Here is an 18,259-nt window from a genome sequence, read left to right on the forward strand (position 1 = left end):
TCAGCCTCCCAAGCGCGGGGATTACAAGCGTGCGCCACCACGCCCGGCGTACTTTGTGGGAGATATTTTCAAAAATTCAAGGTGGATTGTATTGCATCTGTGTGCCTCTCCCAAATATTAGCTACCACCGCTACCACCATTTTGGTCCATCTCTGCTAAACTTTTTCTTACATAGTATGTTCAGAGTTCCTGAGCATGTGGGGCAGGAACAGTCTACTTTTGGAGGGATTTCTTCAAAAATTCAAGGTGGATTTGGTTGGATCTGTCTGCCTCTCCTGAATACTGGCCGCTTGGTCTCTCCTAGAGTATGTTGTTAAGTATTCCTGTGCATGTGTGGCAGGAGCAGTCTGCTTTCTGATCTCTTCTGGGATATCCATCCAAAAATCACTTTTCTTGCAGTGGTGGGCACCACACTGGTGTCTTGACTCTAATTCCGCCATTTTCCACTCTCTCTCCTATATTTCAGATAGGAAGTCATGACTGGAAATGTTTCTGTGTTTTGTCCCAATTAGGTATTAAATCAAAATCTGTTGTCCAGGGTTTCTCAGGGGGCAGGTGCAGTCTGTTACGGATTGGGAGAGTATGGGTGTGGGGAAACTGTTCCCAGGGACCCCTGTTAGGGTCCCGGACACACTTTCTCTCAAACCACAACAAAACCCAAAACAATCAAAACCAGAAAAAAAAAAAAAAAAACGCGGGTTCAAGTCCTAAGCTAAGAATAAATATGTATAGCTTGGACAGTTGCTGAAGATTTAAAGAAGTTTATTAAAAAGATAGAAATACAGAAAATAGAAATAAAGCCCCATGCCAGAGTGGCATGGAGGGCTGACTCGAATGAATACACCAAAGGGATCACACGTGGACTCGACCTTTTTATACCCATGACCTCCATCTTGTTCACGTAATCCTGACATAGTAAACGTACCTGTAAGGTACCTCCCCTTAACCCTGGGTACCTCCCCCAGCAAGGTGTGGTGAGGCATCTCCTTTCATGAAGGTCGACCCCTCCTACCATTTTAGCTAGCTTATCTAATCTTGTAGATCGGTCTTTAGATAAAGGCCTAGTTCTCTCCTATTGACTTGTTAATTACTTTTAGCTAGGTTAATTTACATTGGAATAGTTGCCTGCTTTTAGGCAGAAACCAAGTCCTTGCACAGATTTGCCCCTCGCCCAATTTTTGAAATATATTAATAATCATAGCTTTCTCAAATCTTCCTAGGCCATTCCCAATACTGGTACACAGTCTACTTTCGGGGAGATTTCCTCAAAAGTTCACGATGGATTAGAATGAATCTACCTGCCTCTCTCTGATACTGGCCGCTGCCGCCGCCACCATCTTGGCCCTCCTCCCAAGCATTTTTCTTACATAGTATTCCTAAGCATGTGGAACAGGAGCAGTCTTTTTGGGGGGAGATTTCTCCAACAGTTCAAGGCGGGTTGGATTGGTTTTATCTACCTTTCCCTAATACTGGCCGCTGCTGCCGCCGCCATCTCCACCACCTTGATCAGTCTCTTCTCTCTTATATTTTAGTTAGGAAATCATGGCTATAAATGTCTCTATATATTGTCCCAATCAGTTATTAAACCAAAATCTGATGTCCGGGGTTTCTCAGAGGAATACCTATCCTATTTGGCCACTGCCAGCTATTGCTGCTGTGGCTGCCAGCTTAGAATCTCCAGTGTAAAATCTTGCTTAACAAATACCTTGAAAAGAGAAAATATTCAACACATAGTCATATATTACCATCACCACCCCGCCACCTTCTGGCGATAGCCAATGTGGCAACTCTTTAGCTTCAATTTAGTTTTGGGCCAAGTGATAAGTAAAATAAAAAATTAATGCGAGTAAAGTAAAAATAATGTGAGTACGGCGGAGTGTGAAAAACACGAGAGAGGTCCGGTACACATGGCATGTAAAGTTTTAATGGCACGGCTCTCCCGGGGATCAGGGCGAGGCACCGTGGGGCCCAAGCGCCTGTCCTAAGCTTGAGGATGCGGGCTCTCCTTTTAAAGGCATGCATCTCGCGAGATGGGGGTTTACTCGCGGGAACGCCCAATTCTCGTGGGGGTTTCAGCCCCTCCCTTGCCCTGCAGAGGTCATGTGACACAAAGTCACATGCGTGCAGGACCCAACTTATCACCAAGTGTATTTCTTTCCATGGCTTTCATGACTCCATACATTTTCCTAGTAATTCACTTTCCACTGCTGGCTCCATTCCTTTCCTCATTCTCTAAACATTGGAGTATCCTACTGCTCTATTTCCAGCTCTTTCTTAATCCATTCCCCAAGTAATTTTACCTGGTCTTACCATCTATATGCTAGTGGAATCCAAATTTACTCTTCAGACTTCATCTCTTCTATGAGTCCTGGACACTCTCCATTGACATTTCAATTTGGATGTCAGGCATCCTAAAATTAAGTTTCCATTCTAAAGGCACGTCTCCTCCAATCATCTGCTCCTAGCTGCTCAACCACAACACCTGAGAATTATCATAAATTTCAATGTGTTCGCCATCTTATTTTTTTATTTTTTGCGGGTTTGGGAATGGAACCCAGGGGCATTTGACCTCCAAGCTACACCCCCCCGCCCCATTTTTTATTCTTTTGTTTTGAACCGGTCTCACTAAGTTGCAGAGGGCCTCACTAAGTAGCCGAGGCTGTCGGGGAACCACGATCCTCCTGTCTCAGCCTCCAGAATGCTGGGATTACAAGCATGCGCCACCATGCCCGGCTATGTTTGCCATCTTAAAAAATTAGTCTATCAGAAACTCCACTCAGGCCGGGCGCACGCTTGTAATCCCAGCATTCAGGAGGCTGAGACTGGAGGATCGCGGTTCGCGGACAGCCTCAGCTACTTAGTGAGGCCTCTGCAACTCAGTGAGACCCGGTTTCAAAATAAAGAATAAAAATTAGGGCAGGGGTGTAGCTTGGAGGTCAAATGCCCCTGGGTTCCATCCCCAGACCCACCAAAAAAAAAAAAAAAAAAGAAAAGAAAAAAGAAAAAGAAACTCCACTCAGCCGGGCGTGGTGGCGCACGCTTGTAATCCCAGCATTCAGGAGGCTGAGACCTGGAGGATCACAGTTCGTGGACAGCCTCAGCTACTTAGTGAGGCCCTCTGCAACTCAGTGAGACCCAGTTTCAAAATAAAGAATAAAAATTAGGGCAGGGGTGTAGCTTGGAGGTCAAATGCCCCTGGGTTCCATCCCCAGACCCGCAAAAAAAAAAAAAAAAAAAAAAAAAAAGAAACTCCACTCAACTTTACTGCCAAAATATATTCTGAAGCTATTAATTTCTAACTATCTTTACTGCTAAGTATCACAGTAAGATGCGGCACTATCAGATACATTATCAAAATGAGCTTCCTAACTGATCTCCAGATTCCTACTTCTTTTGTGTGGTTGGTACTGGGGACTGAACACAGGAATGCTCTGCCATTGAGCTACAACTGTGGCTTCTTATCTTACTTAAAAAAATATTTATTTTTCAAATGGGGCATGGTGGCACATGCTTATAATCCTAGAATTTTGGAGGCTGAGAAAGGAGGATCCCAGTTCACAGCCAGCCTCAGCTACTTAGTGAGGGCCTTTGCAACTCAGTAAGACCCTGTTTCAAAAATAAAAATTAAGAAAATAGGGCTGGGGTGTAGCTTGGCAGTAGAATGCCCCTGAGTTCCATGCCCAGTACTGCAGAAAGAAAGAAAGAAAGAGAAAGAAAGAAGAAAGAAAGAAAGAAAGAAAGAAAGAAAGAAAGAAAGAAAGAAAGAAAGAAAGAAAGAAAGAACTGTCCTAAATATAGAAGTGGTTAAATGAATTATAGTAAATCCATGCAACAAAATACAAGATAGAGCTGGAGAAATCACCTAGCACGTTCAATGTCCTGCCACTAGGCCCAGCTAGTTATTTATTTGTTTGTTTGTTTACTTTCTTATTTATTTATGCAGTACTGGGAATTGAACCCCGGTATTAACAGTTTGGGAAACTTTCCCCAGGGATCTTTGTTAGACCCCTGGGAATAATTTCCCAAAAACTCCCCAAAGAAACAGAAAAACAGAAAAAGAGGAAAAGATAGAAATACAGGAGATAGAAATACAGCCCTATGCCAAAATGGCACGAGGGAGTGACTCAAAATGAATACACCAAAGGGATTACACGTGGACTCCCATGGGACTCCCATGACCTCCATTTGTTCACATAATACATCCCTGTAAGGTACCTCCCCCAATAAGGTGTGGTAAGGTGTCTCCTTTAATGAAGGTCGACCCCTCCTACCATCTTAGCAGGCTTATCATGTAGATCTGTCTTTAGATAAAGGCCTAGTCCTCCTCTCCTATGGACTTGTTAATCACCTTTAGCTAGGTTAATTTACATTGGAATAGTTGCCTGCTTTTAGGCAGAAACCATGTCCTTGCACAGATTTTCCCCTCACCCAGTTTTTGAAATATATTAATAATCATACTTTCTCAAATATTCCTAGGCCATTCCCAATACTGGTACACCCGGGGTATTCTACCTCTAAGATATACCTCCTGCCCTAACTTTTATTCTTTTTTATTGAAACAGAATCAAATTAAGTTACAGAGGGCTTCACGAAGTAACTGAGGCTGATTTTGAAATTACAAATTAATATTTCAATTTCTATTTGATTCATTTCCTATTTTGTTTTTTTTTCTTATTTTCCTTTTAGTTACCATTTTTCGAAAGATTAGTAGATTTGGAAAGTATCGTTAGACTCTAAAAAAGTTAGACACTAGCCAGGTGTGGTGGCGCATGCTTGTAATACCAGCATTTGGGAGGCTGAAATGGGAGAATCCCGGTTTGCTGCCAGCCTCAGCTATTTAGTGAGGCCCTTTGCTACTCAGTGAGACCCTGTTCCAAACATAAAGAATAAAAAATAGGGCTGGGTGTGTAGCTTGGAGGTAGAATGCCCCTGGGTTCCATCCCCAGTACTAAAAAAAAAAAAAAAAAAATAGGGCTGAGGGTGTAGCTTGGAGATAGAATGCCCCTGGGTTCCATCTCCAGTAAAATATACATATTTGAGACAAGGTTTCACTGAATTGTCCAGGTGGCCATCTGGGACCTAGGCATGTGCTACCATACCAGGACCCATGTTTCCACTTTGAGACCTCTGTCATACATGCCGACCTTTATTGACTGAAATGTCATTAAGTGGCACATAACTATGTTTTATATGTGTATACAAATTTATCCAAACCATCATTTGGGTAATTTGATTCTTCATTACACTATTGGCTTGCTGATGTTTAGTTTTATTTTATTTTATTTTGGTGGTACTGAAGGTAGAACCCAGGGGCTTTTCTAGCTCCAGGCTATACTCCCAGACCTATTTTTATATTTTTATTTGGAAACAGGGTTTCACTAAGTAGCCGAGGCTGGCTTCGAACCTGTGCGATCCTCCTGTCTCAGCCTCCCAAGCGTTGGGATTACAAGCATGTGCCACCATGCCAGGCTTAGTTTTATTTTATTTCATCACTATGACTTAAATTACTATTTAAAGTAATAGTAGCACAAGCCGGGCGTGGTGGCACACACTTGTAAACCCAGCATTTGGGAGGCTGAGACAGGAGGAACTTGGTTCAAGCACAGCCTCGGCTACTTAGTGAGGTTCTTTGCAACTCAGTGAGACCCCGGCACATGCTTATAATCCCAGCGCTTGAGAGGCTGAGACAGGAAGATTGCACAGGTTCGAAGCCAGCCTCAGCTACTGAGTAATGCTCTCTCAGCAACTTAGTGAGACCCTGTTTCCAAATAAAATATAAAAAGCAGGTCTGGGAGTATAGCCCAGAGGTAGAAAAGCCTCTGGGTTCCATTCCCAGTATCACCAATTTAAAAAAAGAATAAAAATTTAAAATAAAGAATAAATATAGGGCTGGGGGTGTAGCTTAGAGTTTGAATGCCCCTGGGTTCCAGCCCCAGTACATCCCCCCCAAAATAATAGTGGCATATGCTGAAAGGACAGAAGGTATGCAGCCAGCCTCAGAAATTTAGTGAGACTCTGATTCAAAATAAAAAAAGAAAATAGGGCTGGGATGTAGCTCAGAGGTAGAATGCCCCTGGGTTCCATGCACAATTCTATGAACTAGTAAATTGATAAATTGTAGTATATTTATGAAATAAATGTTATCTGGCAAAAAAGAAGAGATGATTTATTCTACAACATGAATGAAATTCAAAAGCAATATTAAAGAAGCTGGGCAGAAAGGTCTACATACGGTATTAGTCCATCTATAAGAATTTATAGAAAAGGTAAAGCTATAGAAAGATTATCAGTTGACATTGTACATTGGGGAAAGCAGAATTGACTGTAAATAGACTAAACAGAATTTTGAGGGGGGGTTCTAAATCAGGAATGTTCTGGTTGCACAACTGTATATATTTACTCAACCTTGTGAATATACACACATAATTAGTGGATTCCATTGTTTGTAAATTATGCCCCAATAAAGTTGTAAAATAAAAATTTGTGGTCCGGATACAATATCACGTATATAACATTGTGATCCAGGATTCATAATGTAAAATGACTAGTAACTTTTCTAGATTAATGGAAATAGCAAATAGCTAAAATACATAATCATGTATGAGGAAAATGTTATCCAGGTTATTAGTGGATCAATTAAAAATGTTCATGCAATTATTACATGCTCTCAAAATTTCAGCAAAGATTAGGTAGATGGAGATGTATGAATAGAAAAAAATCATTTAAAAACATAGAGATATATGAATAGAAAAATAATAAAAACAAATGTGGCAAACAAATATTTGCTCAATTTGAGCAAAAGGTGTAAGAGTGACCTCTCTCTCTCTCTCTCTCTCTCTCTCTCTCTCTCTCTCTCTCTCTCTCTCTCTCTCTCCCTCTCTCTCTCTCTCTCTGCATGTATGTGTTATTGGGGATAGAACTCAGGGTTTGCATGTGCTAGCTTGGATAATTCAAATAACTTTTTTATTCTAGAATAGTTGCACAGAGCCTGGCGTGGTGGCACACGCTTATAATCCCTGCACATGGGAGGTGGAGACAGGAGGATCGCACAGGTTCGAAGCCAGCCTTGCTGGCTTAGGAGACCCTGTTTCCAAGTAAAACTATAAAAATGGGTCTGGGAGTGTAGCCCAGAGGGAGAAGGGTTTCCAGGAGCCCCAGTACCACCAAAGAAGAAGAAGGAGAAGGAGAAGGAGAAGGAGAAGGAGAAGAAGAAGAAGAAGAAGAAGAAGAAGAAGAAGAAGAAGAAGAAGAGTTGCACAGAACAATTGCAAAGATAAACTGGGCGTGGTGGTTCACATTTGTAATCCCAGCATTTGGGAGGCTGAGACAGGAGGATCGCAATTTGCGGACAGCCTCAGCTACTTAGTGGGGCCCTCTGCAACTCAGTGAGACCCTGTTTCAAAATAAAGAATAAAAATAGGACTGTGGGTGTAGCTTGGAGGTAAAATGCACCTGGGTTCCATCCTCAGTACCGCAAAAAAAAAAAAAAAAAATTATAAAGAGCAGAGATTATACTTTTCCCTGGGTTCAGGCTCTAGTAATACACATACATTTAACACCACACACACACACACACACACACACACACACACACACACACACACACACAAAGGGCTGGGAGTGTCACACAGTGAAAGCGTACTGGCCTACTGTTTGCAAGACTCAGGGTTGAGCCTTTAGTATTATAGGAGGACATCAATGAGCCTTCATATTCCCTACTCATTTTCAAACCACGTTCTAGTCACTATGAGAAAAATTGAAAACATTAGAAATGTTTTTAAAAATAAATATTCCACATTTATCCCAGCATTTGGGAAGCTGAGTCAGGCGGATACCACTTCGCAGATGGTCTCAGCTACTTAATGAGGCCCTCTGCAACTCAGTGAGACCCGGTTTCAAAATAAAGAATAAAAAATAGGGTAGGGGATATAGCTCAGAGGACGAATGCCCCTGGGTTCCATCCTCAGACTCACAAAAAAAAGAGAAATATTCCATATTTACATGGAGAGAGTGGCAAAACTTCTTAGAAGGTAAAGGAAGTAAATCAATAAATAAAAGAGTAAGACACATTCTTGGGTAGGAAATTATTTAAAAGATGTCATTTCTTCCCAAATTAATATGCAGATTTCAGTGAACACTAATGTTTAAAATCCTAAATGTGGGAGGCATCGACAAAGTTACTCAAGTTTAATCTGGAGGAATAAATATAAAAATAAGCTTGGCATGGTCACACATGCCTGTAAACCCAATATGTAGGGGGCTGAAAAAGCAAGATCTCTGGTTTAAGGCCAGTCTCAGCAATTTAACGAGACCAATTTACTGGACAGCAATAATTGAACATCACTAAACACTAAATTGGACATCAACTCTTATGAAAGACCTTTGGACCAACCTGCCCTCCTGGAATATAACCTGTTTCCGCCCTGTCCTGACAGAGAGCAAGAATGGGAGATCCTGACCTATCTCCACCCCTGAAGCTTCCCATAGAAGATAGTCTATCACCCCTGTCTGATTATTTTTAGGGTATCCAGTTCTTTGAGGGGACAGAGGAAATGTTGGGCAGATAGGTAGAAATTAGCAGGGCAGGGCAAGATTTGAATTGCTCTGAGAAAAATTGAGCAAGCCCTTAAGAAAGGAAACATGAAGTTCAGTGGTGGCCCTGGTTAGAGAACAGCAGTGTTATCTGGAGGCTAAACTTACTGCATGCATAACAACCCCTAACTCACCCAAAGATAACCCCTGCAGTTAGGATTCCATTCACATTGCCCCTGGTGGTTTTACTTAGGCATAGATGGGAAATTTTCCAGTATGGTGAATTTGGCACAGGTGCAACAAAGCTATGGTGTAAAAAAGAGGTAGTGACTTCCCCAAATGCATATACATGAAGGAGAAGATTTCCAGACGGAGTAATACGTGCCACGTGTACAACCTGCCAGAGTTTTCACTCCAGAAAGCATTCCATTCCATATCCTTTCTCTGGAACATAACCCATTTATCATGGCCTTCCCTTTAACTGTACCTCCACTTTCTTAAATAAACCTCTTATGTTCCTCTAGATTTCCATTTGAAATCTTTCTTATGGGAAACAGAGCTGAGGAGAGATCATCACCCAATAATACCAGGTCTAAAGTCTCCCCTGTCCTCGGTCTCATGTGAGCCTCTCAGTAAAGGCCACTAGCACAGGGAGCAGAAGTAACTATTCATGAAATAAGCTTGGTCCGTGGCTATGAAGATTTAAAATGATTGGATTTAAAATGTTCCCCAAGCCAGCCGTGGTGGCTCAAGCTTGTAATCCCAGCATTCAGGAGGCTGAGACCAGAGGATTGCGGTTCGTGGACAGCCTCAGCTACTTAGTGAGGCCCTCTGCAACTCAGTGAGACCCGGTTTCAAAATAAAGAGTAAAAAATATGGTAGGGGGTGAAGCTCGGAGGTTAAATGCCCCTGGGTTCCATCCCTAGACCTGAAAAAAAAGTGTGCCCCAGACCTCATGGCTTAGACAAGGCAGCCATTCTCAGAAGCACTCAGGGCTGGGACAAATCCATGGGGGCAAGGTGCAGGCTCAATACAAGGTATGTCCCTGACTCTCCCCAGGCACAGCTCGGAGCTCTGACCTTTTTGCGCTTTTTTGCGCTCTGTTCCCCATCATGATACCTTGGAGATATGTAGCAAGAGTTCCTACTTGGAAGCCAGCCACAAAATAGACTATGACTTCCGTGTGTGTGTGTGTGTGTGTGTGTGTGTGTGTGTGTGTGTGTCTGTGTGTGTCTGTGTGTGTTACCCAGGGTTGTTCTACCTGGGAGCTACACCCCAGCACTATTTTATTCTTTATTGTGAAACAAGGTCTCACTAAGTTGCTGAGACTGGCCTCCAACCTGGCGATCCTCATGTGTTCGCCTTCCAAGTACTGAGATTACAGGGCTGCATCATTCTGATCAGTGGGCTATGACCTCGGAAATCTCCAGGTTGATGAGCAAATCAATCTTTCTCTGGGTTTTGTATGTCAGGTGTTTGGGTTACAGTGGTATAAAAGCTGGCTAAAACCTCAGAGTGCAAATGCATTTATGAGACCCTCTTCCGCCCCTGCAACCACTAGTTACATGGTGGGCTCCCTGAACGTACAGATAGCCTTCCCACCTGTCTTGTCCTGGTGGCTCAGTGGGTCTCTGGGTCTAAAGAGGTCAGAGAGAAAGAACATCCTAATGGACTTTCTTCTGTGACTATTGAACTCTTTTGGCCACATGATGGCAGTAAGAGGCTACAAATCCATTCACCATTCCTCTTCTCTCCGCCCTTTGTGTTTGGAAAAAGTACAATTCTCAGTCAAAAAAAAAAAAAAACAAAAACAAACAAAAAAAAAACTTCTTGCCATTCCGATAAAAGAGTTACAAAAAGAAACATATTTAATGTGACTTTCTTTGATTTCTAGCCTGATAGTGCTTTTTGTGTGTATGCGTGTGGTAATAAGCTTCAAACCCTGAAGCTACCTTAAGCTACACCCAAGCCCTATTTTCTTTTATTTTTTATTTACTTTGAAACAAAGACTCTAGGTTACTGAGAATCTCGCTAAGTTACTGAGGCTGTGCTCAAACCTGTGATCCTCCTGTCTCAGCCTTCCAAGTACTGGGATTACGGGCATGCACCACCATGCCAGGTCCTTAAGGTGCTTTCTTAAGCCATAGGGCCAAGGTTCCCACAGGGGCACTTTGACTGTTTCTTCTGTTGTTAATCTCACTATGCTAAATGTGTGAGTGTTGAGAACTCAAAAATACAAATAAAAGGTTAAATTCACCTCAACTCCACTATACAGAAACCACAACTAGGGCCTTCTGAATTACTTTTTGTAAACTGGTAACATATCTGTCACAGGAGGAAGGTTGATTCAGTGGGGGGGGGGGGGTCCTAGAAGTTCCACCAAAGGGAAATCCACCTCAGGACTGGCAAGGTCCTTGGTTTCCATGAAGTAAAGAATTTCAGCCTGTACCAATCAGAGACACAGAGATTTAGTTAGCAAAGTAGAAAATAGACATTTGAGGGAGAATGTGGGTTATCTCAAGATTTTGGGGGTTCTTGGCTCAGCCATTTTTCTAGCCAAAGAAGGTAGAAAACAGGAGACTTCGTGGATGTGTATTACCCATTGTACCTATCAGATATAAAGCTTTTTGAAACCAAAACAGAGTCTGTCACGGATTTTCATTGTATAACACTAACAAGGGGGAAACTTGTACAGCTGGGGATGGACAAGGCAGAGTGTCAACCATGGGGACACTGAAAAATATTTCAGGTGACCACTTTGACCTCTACATTGGCCATCATCACTGTTTATTCCCACTTTAGGATACCCTAAAAGGCAACATCTCTTCTTTCTTATTCCCCAGTAAGCATGAAAGTTAACCTTAGAATAGCCAGTTCCCAAGTAAAAACATCGGGAGAGGAAAAAGCCCAATATAAATAGAGCCATAAAGCTGCTGCTACTTAGACAAAGCAAAAAGCAGAGCAAAAAATATTAAATTAAGTGTGCAATACCAGGTAAATGTATTAGAAAAATTTATTTAAAGAAAGAAGTTAAAAATTTTTAATTGGTGCATTATAAATATACATCATAAGTCAGGCGTGGTGGCGCATACTTGTAATCCCAGCATTTGGGAGGCTGAGACAGGAGGATTGCATTTTGTGAGCAGCTTCAGCGACTTAGTGAGGCCCTCCATAACTTAGTAAGACCCTGTTTCAAAATAAAGAATAAAAAATAGGGCAGGGGGTGTAGCTCGGAGGTTGAATGCTCCTGAGTCCCATCCCCAGACCCACAAAAATAAATAAATAGATAAATAAATATACATTATAATGAGGTTCAGAGTGAGAGAAACATATATGCACACGGCATTTCTTGTTTACTTCTGAATCCCACCCTGCTCCCTTCCACTCCCTGTTACCCACTCCCTGTTACGGTTAAATGGTGCCATGGGCTCTTTTTCTTATTCAACTAGTTTGTTGAACAAGAAAAAGGAAACTAATAGGCAGCTCGGCATAGTTTTCACACATCTTTATTACAAAATCAGTAGGAAATAGAAAGAGAAGAGAAAAGTAGGGTGCTGGCAGACACACTGGAGAGCCTGAAAATGAACTCTGGCCCTTTTTGGTACCCCAGCCTTTAAATAGATTTTGTATTGGTATCTTTTTATCAGTATTACCAAGGCAGTGGGCTAGTAACTTATTCCTTAGGCAGGTGGTGGCTCTTTGTCTCTGGACAGTGCGCTCACTAAGTGCAGGGGGCAATAATCTACCTGGCCTTTGCCTTTATTGTATTGGGCTGTACTGGTTGCTCATCAACTATGGGTGTTTTGAAGCAGCACATGGAGTTTAGCTTTCCTATACCCAGGCCAGGTAACAGAGGAGAGGAGGTAAACAGAGGCACTGATTGCCTCTATATGTTTATTAGGGCTAAAGGCTTTAGTTGTCTCTAAGGCTTTACTATAGGTTAATCATTAGAACAAAGGGCAAAGAGAGAGGGGAGCTCTGCATTGAAACAGCTGAAGCCCCCTCCCTGCCTGAGTACCTGCACAGCACCCAGGCCCTGACTACTTTTTACATTTTGGAAATGAATACCAAAGCAATTCTTCATTTTTTTTATTATTTTTTATTATTTTTATTATTTTTTTATTTTTGGTGGTACTGGGGGTGGAACCCAGAGGCTTTCTACCTCCGGGCTATACTCCCAGACCCATTTTATATTTTATTTGGAAACAGGGTCTCAGTAAGTTGCTGAGAGCCTCACTAAGTAGCTGAGGCTGGCTTCGAACCTGCGCGGTCCTCCTGTCTCAGCCTCCCAAGCACGGGGACTACAAGCGTGCGCCACGCCCGGCTCCAAAGCAAGTTTTCAATACCAGCACATCCCCCCACACAAATAATATTGGAGTTGTTATTGATCACTTTATATATTAATATAGCATTCTTTAAACTGTTCCCTCTACCAAGTCTCCCCCTCACCTCCCCCATCTTCAAATCTCTTTTCAGTATTCTTCTAGTATCCTTCCCTGTTTATCTGAAATTCCTTTGTTATCCAATTTCTCTCCAGCTTCCACATGTGAGTGAAGACATATGACCATTCACTTTCTGGGAAAAGGTAAGCTCGCTTCACATAAATATTCCGTAGTTCCATCCATTTTCCTGCAAGTGACATAATTTTGCTCTTCTTTATGGCTGAGTAAAATTTCATTGTGTGTATATGCCCTAGTTTCATAATCCATTCATCTGCTGATAATAACTGGTTTCATAGTTTGGCTATTGTAAATTGTGCCATAAACATGAATATTCATGTATCACTATTAATAGTCTCACTTCAGTTTCTTTGGAAAGATCTCTAAAAATGATGTAGCTGGGATATAGTGGTTCAAATATCAGTCTTATGAAGAATCTTTACACTGATCTCCATCACAACTGTATCAATTTACAATTCTACCAACTGTACAAGTTCCTATTTTTCCACATCCTCACCAGCATTTATTTGCATTCTCGATAATTGCCATTCTAACTGGAGTTAAATGGAAATCTCAGTATAGTTTTGACTTGCATTTCTCTGATTGATAATGATGTTGAACATCTTTTCATATATTTATTGGCTAATTGCCTTTCTTTTTGTGAAGTATCTACTCAGTTCAACTGCCATTTTTAGTGTGTGTGTGTGTGTGTGTGTGTGTGTGTGTGTGTGTGTGTTACTGGGGATTGAACCCAGGGGCGTTCTAACTCTGAGCTCTAACCCCAGTCCTGTTTTATTTTTTTATTTTGAAACAAGGTCTCATTAAATTGCAGAGGGCCTCACTAAGATGTAGAAGCTGGCTGCAAACTTGCTATCCTCCTGTCTCAGCCTCCCAAGTACTTGGATTACAACAGTGTGCCACCACACTCGGCTATGGGTTATTTATTTTTTGTAAAAAATTTTTTAGTTATGTAAGATGGACATAGGAATGAAAACACTGCAAGTAGAACACTGGAAAAATTAAATTACTTGGTTCACATAAATGAGAACAGTTGGATATAAGGACCTTAACCTTACCCTACTCCCACCCACACCTCTAGAAATAATTAGCAGTTTGAAAACACATCTACAAAATTTATAGAACAAAAACAAAATTCCAAACATCTTGCAATTTTTACAGATTTGCGAAATCTGTAAAGTATTAAATACGACACATGTACTACCCCTATAGTTTAGTGCAGTAATCTAAAAAACTCTCTTAGATGTGAACATTAGTTTCTCTTTTAAGGGAAGAAACAAAAAGCCAGACATGGTGGTGAAGGCTTGTAATCCCAGTACTGGGGAGGTGGACACAGGAAGATCTCAGGTCCGAGGCTAGTGACTCTCAACAACTCAGCATGAACCTGTTTTAAACAATAAAAAGGGCATGTGGGGCTGGGCGTGGCGGCGCACCCTTGTAATCCCAGCAGCATTTGGGAGGTTGAGACTGGAGGGTAGCAGTTCGGACAGCCTCAGCTACTTAGTGAGGCCCTCTGCAACTTAGTTGAGACCCTGTTTCAAAATAAAAGAATAAAAAATAGGGCAGAGGGTGGAGCTCGGGGGTTGAATGCCCTTGGGTTCTATCGCCAGACCTGAAAAAAAAAAAAAAAAGACAGGTGGGTATAGCTCAGAGGTAGAATGCCTCTGAGTTCAATTCCCAGCATCTTTAAAATAAAGAAAAGAAACAATAAGCTAGGCATATGACTCATGCCTGTAAGCCCAGTACTTGATAACTTGAGAGAGTAAGACAGGGTGATACAACTTTGGAGACCAGCCTCAGCAACTTAAAAGGACTTTCAACAATCCAGCGACACCCAGTTTCAAAGCAAAACAATAAAAAAAAAGGATAGGGGTCTAAGTTGGAGGTAGAATGCTTTTGGTTCAATTCCCCAGTACCACACACACACACACAAAAGAAAAAAAGTATTTGTTTTATTGACATACTAGACTTAAACCTGTGTTTAGCAAGAAAGTTCCATAATAGCATCACGGTCGCCCTTGCGTGCTTTTCTAAGCCATCATTTTACAATTTTTTTTTCATTTTACAATTTATTACGAAGAAAAAGATCAAACGTCTCTCTCCACCCAATGAAATCTTTATACAAACACAATGCTAATAAGTCCAACTTGGAAAAGTTGAAAATATTTTAGTAAAAGCTTTAAAGATGAACTCATGGGCCAGGCGTGGTGGCACACACCTGTAATTCCAGTACTTGGGAGGATGAGACAGAAGAATCACAGGTTCAAGACCAGCCTCAGCAACTCAGCAAGACTCTCAGAACCCTTTTGTTTTGATGACTTTATTTTCAAAACAAAAAATAAAATTAAAAAGGTCTGGTTATAAGTTGGAGATAGAATGCCTCTGGTCTCAATTCCCCAATAGTGAAAAAAATACATAAATATGAGCTCATAAACTCTGTCACCAGTTAAATTAGGTCAAATGGAAGGAGCTCAAATGAGTAGTTGCCTAATCAGAGTCTATTATTTTTAAGTCACTAATCTACCCTCCATCCAAAACATCTTAGCCGGGCGTGGTGGCGCACGCTTGTAATCCCCGCGCTTGGGAGGCAGAGACAGGAGGATCACGCAGGTTCGAAGCCAGCCGCGCGCGCTGCGCTGGCTTAGGAGACCCTGTTTCCAAATAAAAAAATATAAAATAGGTCTGGGAGTGTAGCCCGGAGGTAGAAGGGCTTCCAGGAACCCCAGTACCACCAAAAAAAAAAAAAACCCCAACAAAAACATCTTAAACCTCCATTTTTTTACTCAGATATTGAAAATCTATATACAACTTAAAGGGTTAACTTTTATTCCACAATCTCTTAATCCCAGGTTCTCAAATAAAAGCCTATCTAAAGAATACTAAAATCAGATGGGGAAACTAATATCTGCATAGTTCTGAATCAGATTTGTTACACTACAACAAGGTTGCATAAATCATGTCAATTGCTTCTGTATATACTCTAGAACTGACCACGACAAAGTTTAGAATAGAAAAGCTGTAAGAAACATGTCTAACTATAAAAGTTACAAATATCAAAAGGCTATGGAAAAAATCTTATCAAATTCTAGACTTTCCTCCCTTTATGTCTTTTACCTGTACATAGGAACATGGGATGATCTGTAGGGAATACCATGTTGTTCTGCCTGAAGTATTTGCCTTTTATCTCCTGCTGGGAACCGCAGTTAGCCACAAGAATGTCCTAAATTTCACAGACATGTACTAGTTGTTTTGTCTTACAATTGAGGACAATCCATATTTATACCTAATTATTGAGACTTAAGTCAAGTATTCTTGGCCATTACTAGGATAATAAACTATGAAACATTTAAACCAAGTCAAAGTAGAACAGACATAAAGTCCTGAACACTTAGACATTCTATTCACCAAGGAATATATTTGGGAAAGCTAATTACAGAGAAGCAAACCTCCCCTTCACACATGTACAATACTGAGGCTTTATGCATAGTTCAATTACTTTTAGCTTAAATCCATTTTATACAGGTCACTGGCATTATCAGTACCTTCCTTTTTAACACTAAGCAATGAATTCAGTGAGCATATTCAAATAGATTCTATGACTATTCTGACTACTGGCTACTCTTCTAGTTCTAGACAAAGAAATTGCATCTGACCACCCTACCATCTTCACTAAATCTAAGTCTTCCTTCTTGTTTTCCCAAAATGAAGTTTTAGGCAATAAGCTGAAACTGTGATTCTTCAAAGGGAACTACTTTCCCCACATATTCTTGTTAGCCATAGCTTTCTTGCCACTTGCTTTTTGGCTAGTTTGCTAGAGTGGAAGTCTTAGAGGTTATATAACTTGGGTAGCTTTAAGTTTGACTTCCTAAATACATAAATCACATAAGTATGTGGCTTGGGTGGCTGGAGTTGATTAAGAGTCAATTATTGCATTTACAAATCCATCTTACTATATACGCCAAGCAAGCTCCTACTCCAGCAATACCTACAAAAGCCAGTAGCTTCCTTCTGACTTGGCTTTCTAGGTCCTCTACACAAAAGGACTCCACAAACCCATCCCAGCCTCTTTGTTTGACTAGCCAGTCCCGTTTCGTTCTTATGAGAATATCTGTAATATTTTCTGCTAATGGTTCAATGCAGCTCTCTTGGTTTATACTCTTCAAGTGTTTGGCCACAAATGCACCAAAAGAAATTAGAGTCACAATCCTGCCCCAGTTTGTTATACCATCAGTGAAAACATGGACTGTTATCTGAAAAAAATATTTGAGGTTGTTTGTGTTTTTGATGTCCAGTTTCTGAAGCATTCCTTGGAAAACCATCTTGTGTTTGTGCTGCACAAGGTCCCCAACCTGCCGTAGGGTCTCCAGGGCCCTCCTGCTGGTGGCCCCAAAGCTTCCCAGAGGTTTCATATCTTTGGAGCCGGTTGCCTGCTCCTGAAGGTACCTGGTGATGATCTCCAGTGACTGCTGGTACAACGTGTCCTCCTCCACTGCAGGGAGTGGCATCCAGGGTAGTGATCCGTCCATGCTGGGGCTCTTACTGGCTTCTTGGACTAATACCTGTAAGGGCAGAGCAGATGGCTGCTCCCTGAGGAGGGGCTCTGGCTCGTACCCATCCAGCTCCTCCTTGGGCTCATATCCATCCAGCTTCTCTTTTGGAGACCCGGTCGTGGCTGGCGATGGAACTTTTGGAGACCCGGTCGTGGCTGGAGCTTCCATCTCCTGGAGTTGTAAAGTCAGCATTTCTTTTTATAAGAGACAAAATCCTAAGACCTGTCCCAAATCACAGAAGTAGCAAGTGGCAGATTCAAAGCCAGGAACTCCGATTCCAGCGCGCAGAACGACGGTTCTGTTCAATGTGCATCACATACACTCCAGCTTCCCTTTTACTACACACAGGCACGGGTGGTGACTGCTTGTCTGTCAGACTTTGAGGAACTGGGTTCTGCCCGTATTCTCACCTTTCCCTCTTGGAGCTCTTCAAGTGGAACGGAAGTTTGATATAAAACAGTTCACACAAAAGAGAGAAGGCAGGCACAGAAACATTCTCGAATGCTCTGGAAGCTGCTGGAATGATGGGCTCTGAGTTCTCCGGGGCTCCCCTCAGCCCCTGCCCTCCCCACAACACGTTATATGGTCTATGTGGGCGCCAAGTCTCCGGTTGGTTCCAGCAGTCCTCAACTCACAGCGAAGGTGCCTCTCGGACTACTGGCGAACCCCGCTCGGTCGCGATTACCCCGAGACCGCCTCTGGGGCTGGGAGCCCGGCGCT

At 41.9% G+C, this 18,259-nt stretch overlaps 1 protein-coding gene across 1 annotated transcript in view; it reads right to left on the minus strand.

Annotated features, from left to right (window-relative positions):
- LOC308279033 (induced myeloid leukemia cell differentiation protein Mcl-1 homolog) overlaps positions 1-17,707 on the minus strand; it is a gene marked incomplete at both ends in the record, with an annotated part of 29,331 nt that extends 11,624 nt beyond the window's left edge. Inside the window, one exon of the mRNA XM_080718999.1 lies at positions 16,940-17,707. Within this exon, the coding sequence (XP_080575125.1) occupies positions 16,940-17,707 (768 nt within the window). The remainder of the gene's footprint in view (positions 1-16,939) is intronic.
- Positions 17,708-18,259: the final 552 nt, after the last annotated feature.

Source organism: Muscardinus avellanarius, assembly GCF_963383645.1.
Source record: "Muscardinus avellanarius genome assembly, chromosome: X".
Taxonomy (NCBI): domain Eukaryota; kingdom Metazoa; phylum Chordata; class Mammalia; order Rodentia; family Gliridae; genus Muscardinus; species Muscardinus avellanarius.